This window comes from Crocuta crocuta, unplaced genomic scaffold (assembly GCF_008692635.1).
Source record: "Crocuta crocuta isolate KB4526 unplaced genomic scaffold, BGI_CrCroc_1.0 scaffold216, whole genome shotgun sequence".
In the NCBI taxonomy this organism is placed as follows: domain Eukaryota; kingdom Metazoa; phylum Chordata; class Mammalia; order Carnivora; family Hyaenidae; genus Crocuta; species Crocuta crocuta.
This window is the reverse complement of record NW_027531504.1, coordinates 2,040,832-2,057,432: the sequence shown is the minus strand read 5'-3', so window position 1 is coordinate 2,057,432 and position 16,601 is coordinate 2,040,832. Positions and strand designations below refer to the sequence as shown.

Here is a 16,601-nt window from a genome sequence, read left to right as displayed (position 1 = left end):
GGCATTCATTATCTGATATTAAAAGAAAAGCTGTGGGCATACAGGATTATGAAAAAAACTACAAGTAGCCATATGCTGGTGAAATCGGATTTTACACAAGTACAATCTCTAATCCCAGAATGTATAACATTATTAATTGCTACATGAGATTATATATTAATGAATGGGACTTAAGTAACCATAAAAGCTTATCCTAATCAAAAACTTGAGATTTAAGACATACAACAATGAAAAATATGAAATATGCAAGGAATGTGAAAAAATAAACACTTCCAAAATGAAAAAAATTTCTTTCAAGGTAACAGTTTTTCTTGAAGATCAAATGTCCTTGGTAATCATCACTAACAAAACTTAGTAATTCTTCATTCTCTATTTTAATACAGCATTTATTATCTGAAAGTGCTTTATTTGCTTACGTATTCATTGTCAGTCTCCTCTATAAAAATATTAAGCTTCCTAAGGGAATGGGGAAGATACTCAATAAATATTTGTGGAATAAATGAATCAGTAAGTAACCAAATGACCAACCTTTCTTCAATTTTCTTTAAAAAAGGAAAGTATATTAATGTATATATTTAATTTACTACATGATTAAAATTGGAAACACAGAAAGCTTGAATTAAATGTTATTAAAACTGCCACAGTATATCAATAAAGAGCTAAATGATACAATAAAAATATACCAACTTAGAACATAATATAATACATCTGAAAAATTTTAAAGACCCTCCCATTTTAAAGTTCAAACTTCTCATTTAAGGGCTGAGAAAACTAAGTACCATTCAAATAAAATAAAAGCTAATTAGTGGGAAAAGCCAGATCATATTTCTATGAAATAAGGATTAATATTAGCAAAGTACTTAGCTCATATGCATATATAAATGTTTATTTCTGAGGCAATGCAGAACTCACCAAACAGATGGGATGTGTTTTCAATTTGGTCCATGGGATCTACCAAAAGAAAAAGTTTTTAAAAATTATTTTCTTTAAAATCATTCATTAAAAAATAGCAATCAACACAAATGTTCTTTTAAAAAAAAAAGTTTATTTACGTAGAGAGCACGCACATGTGCCCACACATGAGTGGGATAGGGGCAGAGAGAGAGGGAGACAGAGGATCCCAAGCAGGCTCTTTGCTGTCAGTACAGAGCACAACGTGGGGCTCAATATCAGGACCATGAGATCATGACCTGAGCCAAAATCAAGAGTCAGACGCTTACCCAACTATGCCACGCAGGCTTCCCAGATGTTCTCTTAATATAGTGACAGACGTACCAAATTTTATCAGAAGACTTTTTTCTCAAATTGCAAAGTAATAAAATGAGCAATTCATTCAGACTCTTAAAATCAGATGTACCTGTTTTGTATAGGGAAAGACTACTAATCATATTTTCTTGATTATCTATTAAAATAAGAATTTCAGGTCCTCTTAGGTTTCTTTTTTTTCCAGACCTTAAAACACATGTTAACTTCGTAATTTATTTAAAGTAGGCTCCATACCCAATGTGGGACTTACAACTCATAACCCTGAGATTAAAAATCACATGCTCTATAGACTGAGCCAGCCAGGCACCCCTTAACTTCATAACTTAAATTAAGATTTCCCAGCAAAGCATGATCAGTGTTTTGTTCATTTAACAGTTTTTTTAATTCTAAAATTCTGACCACAGCTTCTGGCTTCTGGCTGGCTCAGTCAGAAGAGCATATGACTTTTGATATCAGAGTCATGAGTTCGAGCCCCACGTTGGGTGTGGAGGTTACTTAAAAATAAAGTCTTTTTAAAAAATTAAAAAGAAAAGAAAAGAAAAGAAAATTCTAACCAATCTTTTTGTAGCTACTCAAGAAAAATACAAAAACAAGGCTATTCATGTAAAATATAGGTAATATCAAATAACTAATGTCCAAGCATGCCTCACACTAAAAAGTCACATCTTTATAGATATTTAGGTATATGTAGGATATAACAAAAATTAAAGGTGACCATCAAAGAATATATGAATCTTCCCACAATCTTTTCTTTGGAGTCCAATTTTAATTTTATGAAACAGATTACTCCTGCAGTATTTCTACTGAGAAGATTCTCAAAACACCTGGTCTTTAAGAGCAAGAAGTGATATGATATACAATTAAAGTCAAAGGTAAATAGGAATAAGTTTTAATAAGGAAGAATAACAATAATAATAAGAAATAATAAACTTAAAAATCCTCAAGGAAAAAACAAATGAGGAAATAAAATGTCAAATAAAAGTATGGTGTACAGAATAAGGATTTGTGTCTTCACGTCTTTATTTGAAATTGTGTTTACTTACTACAAATTTAAATTGTCCCAATTAACAACAAATACTATGAAAAAATATCTTTGAATATGTGTCAAATTTCTAATACATTAGTATATGACTTCAATTAAGTTCACCAGACACACATTCGTGCAATTATTTAGACACAGTTATGTCTTTTTAAATTATGTTAATAAAAATGCTTTTTATTGAACTATCTACAACAAAATACTTATTTTAAGACAGGAATGAAATAAAAAATGAAAATAGAAAATGCTTTCCACATTTATCAAAAATCTCACCCTAATAGATGCTTTATTACAGAAAACTTTGTTGATAGCAAGCCATGTTGGCAAATCCAACATATTCTGGAGCACCTCTTCATCCAGCTCCAAATTCTTCAGTTCACCTTCTCCTTTGAGGGTACTCAGATTTATCTTGTCAGGAGATAAATTTTTAGTAAATCTGAAAGAGAACATATATTGGCAATTATTTTAGTGTCACTTATTATACCCCAGTCATTCTTGCAAATATACAGAGCATTAAAAATGTAATAGCCGGGGGTGCCTGGGTGGCTTAGTCGGTTAAGCGTCCGACTTTCGCTTAGGTCATGATCTCGCGGTTCGTGGGTTCGGGCCCCGCGCCGGGCTCTGTGCTGACTGCCAGCTCGGAGCCTGGAGCCTGTTTCAGTCTGTGACTCCCTCTCTCTCTGACCCTCCCCTGCTCGCGCTGTCTCTCTCTCTCTCCTAGAAATAAATAAAACATTTAAAAAAAAATGTAATAGCAGCACAAAGAAACACAAAACCGCAGTGATAAGCTCTACTTTAATCCATATTTTTTGACGTGGTTTGTTAGTATTGTTTTGATCTCTTATCCATAGCTCCCATACACAAAGCCTACAGTGTTCTCAGGATACATTTGAATATCATATTCCCATATACAATCATCTGGTTCTTACTGCCTTTCAAATTTATTAATATTTAAGTAGCATCCACTATTCCAGGTACTATGCGAGGCAGGGGGGATAGCTCAAAGCCATCCCATATCACATTATGCTCACTTTGCTACAACCACTTCGCAAAAAGGGATATTCCTATTCTATTAACCAACCTACAAAGAAGGTTAAAGAAACCCTTTAGAAGTAGCAAGAGCAGCTGCCACCATTCATCATCTCAAGAACAGTATCAAAGGTTATCAGTACTCCTTTTAGAATCATCCAGAGATTCCAAGCTTTAGAAACTAACCCAGATCATTCAAGAATACTTCAGAGTACATAAATCTTTTTCTAAAAGGTCTCTGAAGAAGAGGACCATGCAAGTCTACCTGGCAGCTAATTTCAGTGTTTCCTATGTGACACTTAAAAATACCAATTATTTATGATCCTAAATTCACTGTACAAATACCATTTACCCTTTATGTAAGAGTTTAGATAAATGAAGTATAAAGTGCTTAATGGAAAAAAAAAAAAAAAGTGCTTAATGAAAGTGCCAAAAGTCCCATGGGAGAGTGGACCCTAAATTCTAAAGAACACAGAATCTCGATGATGAAGAATGAAAATTCTTAAACTTAAGAAAAAAGACTGGAAGTAACAATAAAAGTTTAAATAATATTGGACATTTTCCAAGGGTTTACTGTGTACCAGGTTCTTCGTTTGTAAGCATTACTATTTCATCTAATTCCCACAATAACCCATTAGAGTCAATACTATTTTTATTTCCACTGTTTAGATGAGTGAACATAATGAGAAACTAACTTATTAACTTATATGCCCAATATCTCAACTAATAATGATGAAAACAGTAATAAAAAAAAAGAGCTGAGACAGAAGTACAATGTTCGATCCACGACCATCTGAAAGGATGATGAATTACAAGTTGTGCAAGGACACTATGAATGTCAGCAAATTGGAAAAGTAGTCGAGGTCATCTACACTAAACAAGTACTGTGAAAAAGGCGAATGGCACAACTGTCCATGTGGGCATTCATCCTGGCAAGATGGTTATCATTAGACTAAAAGTAGAAAAAGACCGCCAAAAGATTCTTGAACATAAAGCCACATCTTGCCTAGTAGGAAAGGAAAAGGGTAAATATAAGGAAGAAACAATTGAGAAGATGCAGGAATAAAGTAATCTTATATTCAACTTTAAATAAAAACTGTTCAAATAAAAAAATAAATAAATCAAACAACCCTAAAAAATGAAAAACTGCTAACTTCCCAGGAAATACTTTTTTCAAAATGAAAACTACTGACAATATTAACTACCAGGTATCAAGAGTTATCAGCCAGTCTTTTACTGCTTTTTGAAACTAAATATTAAAGGGAACAAAATATACTGGTTATGCCCTACACATCAACAAGAATATCTATCAACATACACATGCTTCCCATGGACTCTAAACCAGAATTTCTTGAGCCATATTTTATCTGGATATATATTTTCTCACAGAAGGTCACCTGAGAAATGCAGAATTCATATTTAACCCATATATGACCAGTGATGCTAGGTTATATTATACTCACCACCAATCATATTTGGTTTAATACTATGACATTTCCTGATAGGCTCCTACTGCTAATCATATAGGAATAGCCTGCCACTAACTACATCAAGGCAGACTATTAGAGCTAGAAGGGATCATTCAATACCTACTTACTGAGAATTCACTATTCAGACACATATACTGACAAGCAGTACACTCAAGAAGTCCTTGCCTTTGTGCAGTTCTCAGTTCAGTTGGGTAGACAGAACACCAAAAAGCATGACTAAGAGAGAATACAGTACAAGGTTTTAATCTAGAGCTTCTATGAAAACAGGGACTTTTGAGCTGATATTTAAGAATGAGTAGAAGTTAACTAGGCAAGGAAAAGAAGGGAAGGAAGGAGGACGCACGGTATAAAATAGAACTGAAAAAAGATCAGCATCTTCAATGTAAAAAGAGGACCAGAGGAGCAGAATATAAACCTGAGAGGACAATGAAGGGACTTGATTCTATAAGGCCTTAACCATTTCACTCATTCATTCATTCAATAAATACTAACTGATACCTATAAATTAACAGGCAATGGAAATATGACAACGAGCAAAACAGATAAAAATCTCTGTCTTCATGGAACTTAAGGGGACTGGGTTCTGAAAAGAATGAAAAAATAAGTTAAATATGTAGTAAGCCAGATTCTGACTATGGAGGAAAAAAACAAAGCAAAATTAAGATAGCAAGGGCAAGCAGAGGACCTTTTAATTTTTAAGGGGGTTGACAGGAAAATCCTCAGTGAAAAATGACATTTGGGCAAAGATCTGAAGGAAGTGAAGGAGGTGGCTATACAGATACCTAATGGAATGAATGCTCTAGGCCAAGGAAAAGCAAAGGTAAAAACTTGAGGTGGGAACATGCTTGGCATGTCTGAGGAATAGCAAGAAGATCAATGTGGTTGGAGGAAATGAACAAAAAGGCAAGACTAAAAGGAGATGGAGTAAGTTAGAGAAATAATAAGGGCCAAATCATGTGGGATCTTTAAAGCCACTCTAAGGACTCTGGTTTTATCCTGAGCAAAAATGAAAGTGACTAGAGATGGTTTTAACTAGAATAGGAAACTTTTTTAAAAAAATTTTTTTAACGTTTACTTATTTTTGAGAGAGAGACAGAAAGACAAAGTATGAGCAGGGAGGGACAGAGAGAGAGACAAAATCCAAAGCAGGCTCCAGGCTCTGAGCTGTCAGCACAGAGCCCGATGTGGGGATCAAACTCACAAACCGTAGATCGTGACCTGAGCAGAAGTCAGACACTCAACTGACTGAGCCACTCGGGCACCCCTAGAATAGGAAACTTTAATTTTTAAGGTTCACTACACTGAGAATATATGAAAGGGTGGACATGGACAGAAGCAGGCAGCCAAGACAGGAGGTTACTACAATAATCCAGGTAAGACAAGATATTGCCTTGAATAAAGAAAGAAGAGTAGGAAGCAGCACAAAGGGAATAATCTAGATATATCTGAAAGGGAAAGCCAAAAGGAATTGATTACAAAGAATGAAGTCAAGGATGACTCCAAGGTTTTTAGTCTTAGTAAATGGAAGAATAGAGTTGTCATTTTCAGGGTAAAGAAAAATAGGGAAAAATAAGTTTGGGATTAAGGATCAGAATTTAGGCTTTGAACAGTTTAAGAGATGACTATTAGATATCCAAGAAGAGATACCAATTAGATAGTTAGATATTCAAATCTCATTCTGTAGTTGCAGATATAAATTTGGTAATCATCAATGTTATAAACGGTATCTGTGGTCGCAAGATGAAGACAGAAAATCAAATGGCTCAAACACTGTGGTCAGAGACCACTAAGAGGCCAAGGAAATATAAAAGAATCCAGTAAAGGAGATTAAAAAAAAGAATAACCAGTGAGGCAGGAAAAACAAACAGGCTGTAATCAGGTTTTGTTTTTTTATTAAGGTAAAAGAAAACTCAGTAAGCTTATATGCTGGTGATAATGATATAGAAAACAAAAACTACTGATAGTATAGTAAGGACAGATAACTGCTAGGGCAAAGTCCTGAGTAGATGTAAGCAGATGCAGTATACAAGACGGGTTGGTTTTTGAATAGTTTGGACGTTGGAAAGCATGTTAATACTCTACATATGTAAAAAACAAAATGAGAAAGAATGAGAAGAAGGGAAGCATCTAAAATTGAAAGGAGGGGTGCCTGGGTGGCTTAGTCGGTTAAGCATCCGACTNATAAAATAAAATAAAATAAAATAAAATAAAATAAAATAAAATAAAATAAAATTGAAAGGAAACTAAAACAAATGAACCTAATTATACTTCAAAAATACTATAAGCATATTCAAGGGGGAGACAGGAAGAAAGGAAGGACAGAGAGACAGATGGACAAAACTATCGGAATAATTCATGAACACAAATTTGACTCTACATCCTTAGTGGTGGGCAGGATGGGATAAATGGGTATGGTGTGTGCATGTGGGAGGGGTTAGTGGAGAAATCAAGGAACATCCTGACTGGTTATGTACAAGACTGTTCTTGATCTCAATGGTATTTACAAAAGGAAAAAAGTGAAAGCACATAAATGCCCAAGGGGGAATAATCCCTTTACTTATGATATACCATGCTACATACATATCAAATAATACGTGTTGGCAACCATATAAAGAAAATGCCTATGTCATTATGATGAAAATTCAAGGTTCAAAATTACTCATACTATGATTTCAATTATGTAAAAAAGTGCACTGTAAAATGTCAAATATCAAGAGTACCTTTGGCTGGTAAGATTTGAGATTTCTTGATCTTTATACTTTTCTAAATGTTTAAACGTTCTAATAAGGAGTATATGTCATTTTTACAAAGACAAAAGTTCATCAGAAACCCAAAAGACAGGCCTTATGAGAGTAAAAGTGAATGATGAAAAGATTAAAATAACATGTCATAAACAAGAAATTATACCTTCAATTTAGTACATACTAAAGGGACAACATCTGCAAAGAGGATGGGCCTTAAAGTCACACAAGTAAGTTTGAATTCTTGTTTAGCTACTTACTGTGATACCTCTCCTTCAGTTTGCTCATCTATATGGGGAAAATAACACCAACCTCACACAACTCTAGTGAGGATTAAAGATAATATGGAAAGTACCTGGTACAAAACAGATATCCAAATAAGAGTTCTCTTTTTCCTTCCCTCTTTCTATTCAGATTAAATTATGAACACATTGATTATAGTTTTTAATTGAACCAATATCAAAAGTTCATATTTATCCAAATAATACTTCAGAATAGCCAAGCTATAGAGTTAATCTTGAAAACATCATCTATTAAACTATATTAAATGGAAATCAGAAGACATATTGATAACTTACATTCACAGCTATTAAAAAGCTGATTCACTATATTGGGTAAGCAGTTATATGTATAATTATTTATTTTCCATTATTCATATATTAGGTTTAATTTACATATATTGTAATTTTGCACAAATGTTTCCCCAATCATTTAATATGTTTCTTCCAAAAACAGAAACAGAATGATTCTTCAGCAACATATGTCATAATTTAATTATAAAAGGCGACTTTCATTAAGTATATATACTAGGCAAACAAAAGGATGAAAACTCATGAAAGAGTATCAAGGCACGGAAGAGGTATTTTTCTACCTATGCTTTTTCCAAGTGTTGCTACAACTCTTTGAACTAAATTGCCATCTGAAAACCCAGATAATTGTATTACTCTACTGAAAAGCATAGTTGAGAAGGGCCTGATCCTAAAGAGAATAAACTGTTATCTGAAATAAACCACTACTGCTCACTAAAGAACCATTTAAAGCTCTAAGCACTTATGTAAACATTTTAAAACCAAACTTTAAAAAATATGGCAGAAATGTAAGCCAATGAATTAAATTTCTGAATAATTTATTGACTGAAGATGAAGGGAGGAGTAGGAGAAATGAAGCATAACATATATATAAAACCAATATAGATGTTAACAAAGACTCAAAACAAGGAGAATGGAGAAAGCTGATTGACCTGAATATATCAAAGTCATAACAGCACAGAAGAAAGTCATAAAAAGGGCACAACTCTTACTGACCTTTTTTATTTTTCAAATTCAGAAACACAGTTTCATTACTATGTACATTATTATGGCAGGCAAAGAGGTTTATTTTAAAATAAACATGTGTCCTTCACTCTAACACTAGTATCCTATGAATATTTATTTTAAGAGACAGAATGTGTGCATGAGTGCAGCAGGGGCAGAGAGAGAGAATTCCAAGCAGGGTCCAGGCTATCAGTGCAGAGCCTGATGCCAGGCTAGATCCTACGAACTATGAGATGATGACCTGAACCAAAGCCAAGAGTTGGACCCTTGGGTTGCCTAGGTGGCTCAGTCGGTTAAGCGTCCGACTTTTGGCTCAGGTCATGATCTCACAGTTCATGGGTTCGAGCCCCACATCAGGCTCTGTGCTGACAGCTAGCTCAGAGCCTGGAGCCTGTTTCATATTCTGTATCTCCCTCTCTCTGGCCCTCCCCTGCTCATGCTGTTGCTGTCTCTCTCTCTCTCTCTCTCTCTCTCTCACACACAAATTTAAAACAAAACAAAACATTAATCTCTCTCTCTCTCTTTGGACCCTGTTTCATATTCTGTATCTCCCTCTCTCTGGCCCTCCCCTGCTCATGCTGTCGCTGTCTCTCTCTCTCTCTCTCTCTCTCTCTCACACACAAATTTAAAACAAAACAAAACATTAAGAAAAAAAAAGAGTGGGACCCTCAACCCTACCATGAGAAAAAATTTAATGAAAATGTATATATTTTATTGGTTAATTTTATTGACTTTAACAATGTAACAATTTAAAACATACTTAAAATATGAAAACAGGATTCCACTTTATCCAACATTTTCTTAAATACACATAATACATGAAAATACATTTACTAGTTTATTCAGTAGTAACAAAAGTATCTAACTAGAGAAATAAAATTTTCAGGCAAATGGAAAGAATGCATTTAATTTAGATTATGCATTTTATTACATGCAAAAGCACTGTGCTAAACAGACATTTATGGCAAAACAAAGTCCATAATCAAAGATTTATAATTTGCTTAAGGTAACAGGCCATAAATGCACAAAAAGTCAACAATTCCAGCTCTGTAGGAATAAAAATGCCACTTACTACACAACCTCTCTCTCTTTTGGTTTCCTTATTTGTGAAATGAAGATAACAGTAATACCTGCTTTCATGAGGCTGTTTTGAGGATTAACTGATTTAAAATGTATAAAATGCTAGGTAATGTCCCTAATACACAGGAAAACTCAGGGAGTGTTAGTTATTATTAATACAAAGACAGAGGATATGAACACAGAAACCTTATTATGATGAGTAGTGAAAATTTTTCAAAAAACTTTTTTGGCTTAATAAAACACTAGGTATGCAATATATCATGAATAAAAAAGCAAGCATAAATTTACTATAAAAACATAAATGTTAACATAAATTTTAGTCATGATTTCTTTGAACTTTCATCAGATCTATTCTACAGCTATATCATAAAAACAAGGATCATAAAGTTGTTTCATTTGCTAAAGCAACCTGAAACAGATTTCTGAAATGTACCATCTCCAGGTTAAACACAGTATTTGGGGAGTAGAATCGTAAACTCTCAGAACTCAAAAGAATCTCATCACAGTTTATAAATCCTTTTCTGACCCAGTTACCTATCTTCTACACCCAGATCTTTGCAATCATATAATAAAACCCTGGGACATTCTTTTCAAACCTCATCAGTAAATCTACATTTCTTGAGTTATTCACTTTGTCCTGACATTGCGTACGATTCCAATTATTGAACATGTTATTAATGATTCACATCAATATCTGCTCTTCTTCGAAACTTAATAATTGGCTCTGCTACTTGATAATTATTTTCTCAAATAAGAGTTGTAACTAAAAATAATCACTTTTTAAAAAAATATCATAATGTTTATTTTTGAGAGAGAGAGAGAGAGAGAGACAGAAAGAAACAGGGCACAAGCAGAAGAGCAGAGAAAGAGGGAGACACAGAATTGAAAGCAGGCTCTAGGCTCCAAGTTATCAGCACAGAGCTCATCATGGGTCACAAACCCATGAACCATGAGACTGTGACCTAAGCTGAAGTCAGACGCATAACCAACTGGGCCACATAGGTGGCCCTCCCCTCCACTTCTTTTCTTTCCTTTTCCTTCCTTTCTTTCTTCTGAATGGTTTAACTGCCAAATAGCTGGAAATGATGATTGGTTTAAGAAAAAGTCCGAAATCAATACAGCTTTTATTGCATCTTTAAAATATCACAAATGAGGGGCACCTGAGTGGTTCAGTCGGTTAAGCATCCTACTTCAGCACAGGTCATGATCTCATGGTCCAGCAGTTTGAGCCCCACTTTGGGCTCTGTGCTGACAGCTCAGAACCTGGAGTCTGGTTTGGATTCTGTGTCTCCCTCTCTTGTTGCCCCTCCCCCATGCGCTCTCTCTCTGTCTCTCAAAAATGAATAAACGTTAAAAAGAAAAAATGAAAATACATAAAACAAAATATCACAAATAAGTCTGAAAAATCATCCAGCATCTTGCTGTTCCTGTGGCTGGAAAACTTAAACTTTTACCTTATTCATCAGCCTGCTGAACTGTTCCTTTTTCAGAAACATAGATACCATCCAAAAATTTTCTGATATGCTTGTTGTGTAACTGTTGTGGCTTGTTGAATCAGAGCAGCTGAGTTTGATACAAGTTCAATGTTATTTCCTTCAAGAATTAACCCACCTTTCTGGCTTGTGATACAGCACAAGCAACACCTGGCCTCATCTATATATATATTTTTCACCCAAGAAATTTGGATTTCAACAAAAGAACCATTCTCCTGAATAACAACAATGATGGGGAAGTGAACATACACAGACATCACGTAATGGAAGCCCAGTGTAATGCCTTTGATCATGTTTTGTACATGACTATAGACAGTGCAAACAATAGCCAGTTCTTTTCTATTTCCCCACCATCTGTCAATTTAGAGCCTCTTCTTTTTCTCTCCAAGACTGAATTCTACATTCAGGTAACCGAAAAGTCCATTCACAGGGTTCCTCAGGGGCTCTTTACAATAACAGTGCATCCCTTCTGAGTGATGTTGACATTTTCTGGAATGTATGAAGTCTGATTGCTGAGAATGGTCTTCATTCTCACAGCAGATGTGGCAAAGAGCAGAAATAATCATTTCTATTCTGTAATATTTCATGCAACAGCATGAACAGCTAGATTTTACAAGGAATTTAACAATGCATGTTAAATTATTTGATTATGAACCTTATAATCTGAAGTTCTTGGATAGACTTCAAGGGGTCGAAAATATTTTATAATATTTTCAAAGGAGGCTTTTAGAATCAAAAAAAGGTAAAGACAGCCTCTGTATTAAGGAAAAAGAATTAATTTTAACCATCCAGAAAATAAGCTTCAATATTATAGTTTGATTTTCAATATTGTTATTTAATATAATTAACTTATTATTTATAAATAAACACCTCTAGGGTGGCTGCCCAGCTACCAGCAACTCTATCTTCCCAGAGAAAAGCTATAAATACAGGAGAAAGGTGAATACCTAAGACATTTTAACATACTTCCATGGGTACAGCTAATTGATCTAGAAGTTGAAAAGGCATCTAGGCTGTTTAATCAGATTCTTTCCTTCAGAAATTTGAAACTAAAACACTATCTTAGTATCAAGATGATAAATAATAAAGGAGTAAGACTGACAGAGAAACATAGATCCAGTATTTTATAACTTAAAGGTACCATAAAGGTGCCTGGGTGGCTAAGCAATTGCTTAAGCGTGCGAGTTTGGCTCAGGTCATGAGCTCACGATTTGTGACTTCAAACTCCCATAGTTGGGCTCTCTGCTGTCAGCACACAGCCCAATTTGGATCCTGTCTCCCTCTTACTTTGCCCCTCCCGCTCATGCGCACACACTCTCTCTCTCTCAAAAATAGTTAAAAAATACATATTTTTAAAAAAGTACTTAAAGGTACCATAAAGATTCTTCTCCCATCATTGTTCCATTCTCCTAAACTGCACCCAACTCAGACCTATGAAATAAACTACTAAGAGAAATCACTGGTATCTCAATACTGTGCCTCCCCACAAAGATTAAATTCTCACTGTATATGGAACTATTACAAACCCAGTATCTATGCTTAAGCAAAATTACTAACTTTTGCTTGATTTTATTCAAAACAGTATTTCTAGAAAAGAACAAAGTACCTTAAGACTACATGTTAGGTCACACAAGAGAGGATGTTCCTGAAGAGACTTCCCAAAATCTGATAGACTACCAAGTCCTTTGGCTAGGAATATTAAGTTATTAATCTGCAACTAATTATATCCTTCCATGGTCCATGGACTTCATCAGGCAGACATAAGATCACTCTACTCAAAACTAAGAAAAATAGAGGAGGCTTTTCTAAAGAAACCCATATTTCCTCATTTTCTCCATTATCTAATGCTATTTTTTCACCCCAGTTACACCTTTTAATCTGGCACTCTCCTCTTAGGGCTACTTGCTTTCTTGCCCTACTCTATGCTGTATTTATCTTTAGGCTCAAAAAAGTGAACTAGTTATTTTCAAAAATATTGATATGTTAGGTCAAGAAATACATTTTATGTTACAGCCAGGTACTTACAGACACACCCATACAATTAAAATGAAAATTTCACGGAGCAATAGTTTAATACAGTCTGATATTTTCTATTCTATCTCATTCTTTTCGAAAGTGATTACAACCTACCACAGAGATTTCACAAGGCAAGTATAACTCACAGTTTAACAAAACTATGTAAGTACATCATGACTAAGTATGAAAATTGGTTTAACATTCAAAAATGAACCAATGTAATTTATCATATTAAAAAGTAAAATCACATGATGATTCAACTAGACATAAAAAAGCACTGGACAAAAGTCAACAGCATGCATGGAAAAACAACTCTCAACAAACTAGAAACAGAAGAGAATTTCCTCCAAACTACAGAGGACATCTATGAAAATCCTACAGCTAAAATCATACTTAAAGATGAAAGACTAGGGGTGTCTGCATGGCTCAGTCAGTTAAGTGTCCGACTTCGGCTCAGATCATGATTTCACAGTTCGTGGGTTCAAGCCCTGCATTGGGCTCTGTGCTGACAGCCAGCTCAGAGTCTGGAGCCTGTTTCAGATTCTGTATCTCCCTCTCTCTCTGGCCCTCCCCTGCTCATGCTCGCTCGCTCTCGCGCTCTCTCTCTCTCTAACTCTGAGAAATAAATAAAACAGTAAAAAAAAAAAGAAAAGATGGAAGACTAAAATGCTTTGCTCCTAAGACAGAGACAAGGCAAGGATATCTGCTCTTACCACTTCTATTCAGGTTCTAGGCAACACAATAAGGCAAGAAAAAAAAAAGACATGCTGTTTGGCAAAGAAGTAAAACAGCCTTTTTTCTTCAGACAACATGATCATCTGTATAGAAAACCATACAGAATCTTTTTTAAAAGGCTATAAGAACTAATAAATGAGTTAAGCAAGGTTACAGGATATAAGAACAGTAGGAAAAAATAAAATTAATTGAAGGGACATAGGAACCAAGTGAAAGAATGAAGTCCCAATGGAACAATTTGGTCAAGAAACTAAATTATTAGATTATAACTCAAAATGTAAAATAAATATACATGAGTCCACATAGATATAAATACATGACTGAGTAAATAACTGGGAGATAAGAGTAAATCTCCCATACAGAAAATTTCCAAATAACTTATTTTTTTCTTTATTACAATCTCAGGGAAGTGGAACATAACCCTTTACTCCTTTTGTGTGTGGCTTTTCTTTCCAAAGTATATAGTATGAAAGTGAGCAAAAGAGTAACTTTATGGTGCAGAATCTGATAAAGGCCAACATCAACAATATGACATGTTGATAGTATGTACTTTTGATATGACATAATAAAAATGGCATTTTTCCTGTGATCTTTTTGCCAAAAACCCATAATCCATTCTAATCATGAGAGAAAACACTACACAAATATTGACTGAGAGATACTGAACAAAATATCTAACCATTATTACTGAAAACTCTCAAGACCATCAAAATGGAGGAAAGTATGGGAAACTGTCACACCCAGGAGAAGTCTAAAACAACATGATCACTAGACATGATGTGATATTCACAATGAGATCCTGGAACAAAAAACAGATGTTAGGTAAAAATTAAGGAAATTCAAATAAAGTACAAGCTACACTTAATAATAATTTATAAATATTAGTTCATTAATTGAGACAAATGTACCATACTAACATATTAATAATAAAAGAGATGGACTCCAATGCTATTGAATCCTGTCCTTTTCATTTTTTAAAAATAGACCATGAAAAGCTACTTCTTAAAATCTTGTTTTTCTCAACCACAGAATATCTGTCATGTATACCTTATTTCAAAAGGGTAAATGAAAAGCTCTAATGACTCAAGAAAATTGTTTGAGAGCATAAACCCAAAGCATAACACAGAAAAATTCTTATTAAAACTATGAGAAGCCTAATAAAAATCTTTGCTACAAGTCTCTCAACCAATAAATAATACTTCTTGATTCATAAAAATTTTCAGAATTTCTTATATGCATATTTTTGTTATTAGGAACTTAGCAGAGAACATTGTGCAGGGGCATAAATGGCTGCCTCGGGACTGCTGCCCAGAATAAATATTTACAAACCTGCCAACTTGGCACTAAGTTTTATAGAATGAATGCAAACAAGAAATCCAAAGCCTATTTTCTTTTACCACAGAAAAATATTTTTAATACTTTCAGCACAGAAACTGACCAGTATATCCTAGTAAAATGAGATAAATGCACAGTTTTAATTGCATTAATGGTAATCCCTCTACAAAAATAAAAACTGCAATAGAGGGGTGCCTGGTGGCTCAGTTGGTTGGGTGTCCGACTCAGCTCAGGTCATGATCTCATGGCTTGTGAGTTCAAGCCCCACCCATATTGGGCTCTGTACTGACACCTTAGAGCCTGGAGCCTGCTTTGGATTCTGTGTCCCTCTCTCCCTCTACCCCTCCTCCACTTGTGCTCTCTCTCTCAAGAATAAATAAAACGTTAAAAAAATTTTTTTAAATAACTACAGTAGAGGAAATCACACACACAAACAATAGGGGAGATGTGATGTGAAGTATATGAAAACTCTCTGTATTATCTTTAGCACTTTCCTGTAAGCCTGAAAGTATTCCAAAATAAAAATCTTATTTAAAAAGGTCATGTAAGTTGCATTAGAAGGCTTATTTATTTTTGTTGTATGTAAATTCCACTAAAAAAACATAACTTATTTTCACGTGCTAACAGCAATCAGCAACTGAAAATTTTAAAGTACCACTTACATTGATACGACAAGTATAAAATTTTTAGGGATAAATCTGACAAATGGTATATAAGACCTATACACTAAAAACTATAAAATGTTGATGAAATTTTAAAATACATAAATAAATGGAGAAATAAACACATAGGTAGATCAAAAGACTCTATTTTTTAGGATGTCAAATTTCTTCAGATAGATTTATAGGCCCCAAGCAAAATACCCAGCAGGCTTTTTGGTAGAAACAGGCTGATTCTGAAATTTATATAAATATGTAAGATGTAGAATGTCAAACTAACTTTAAAAAAGATTGAACTTTAAAAAAGATGAACAGAGTTGGAGGCCTTATACTACCAATTTCAAGACTTCTTAAAAAGCTACACTGGGGCACATGGCTGGCTCAGTCAGTAGAGCATGCAACTCT

The 16,601-nt window shown here is 34.4% G+C and overlaps 1 protein-coding gene and 1 pseudogene across 2 annotated transcripts in view; both read right to left on the bottom strand.

The window, feature by feature from the left end:
- The window catches only part of BLTP3B (bridge-like lipid transfer protein family member 3B), a 106,409-nt gene that overhangs the window by 64,016 nt on the left and 25,792 nt on the right, over positions 1–16,601 (bottom strand). For both annotated transcript variants that reach the window (XM_077772308.1, XM_077772309.1), the window contains 2 exons: positions 2,579–2,741; positions 913–951 (listed from right to left, as the gene is read on the bottom strand). In XM_077772308.1, the coding sequence (XP_077628434.1) occupies positions 913–951; positions 2,579–2,741 (202 nt within the window). The remainder of the gene's footprint in view (positions 1–912; positions 952–2,578; positions 2,742–16,601) is intronic.
- On the bottom strand, positions 11,414–11,980 carry LOC144238445 (large ribosomal subunit protein uL6 pseudogene; annotated as a pseudogene).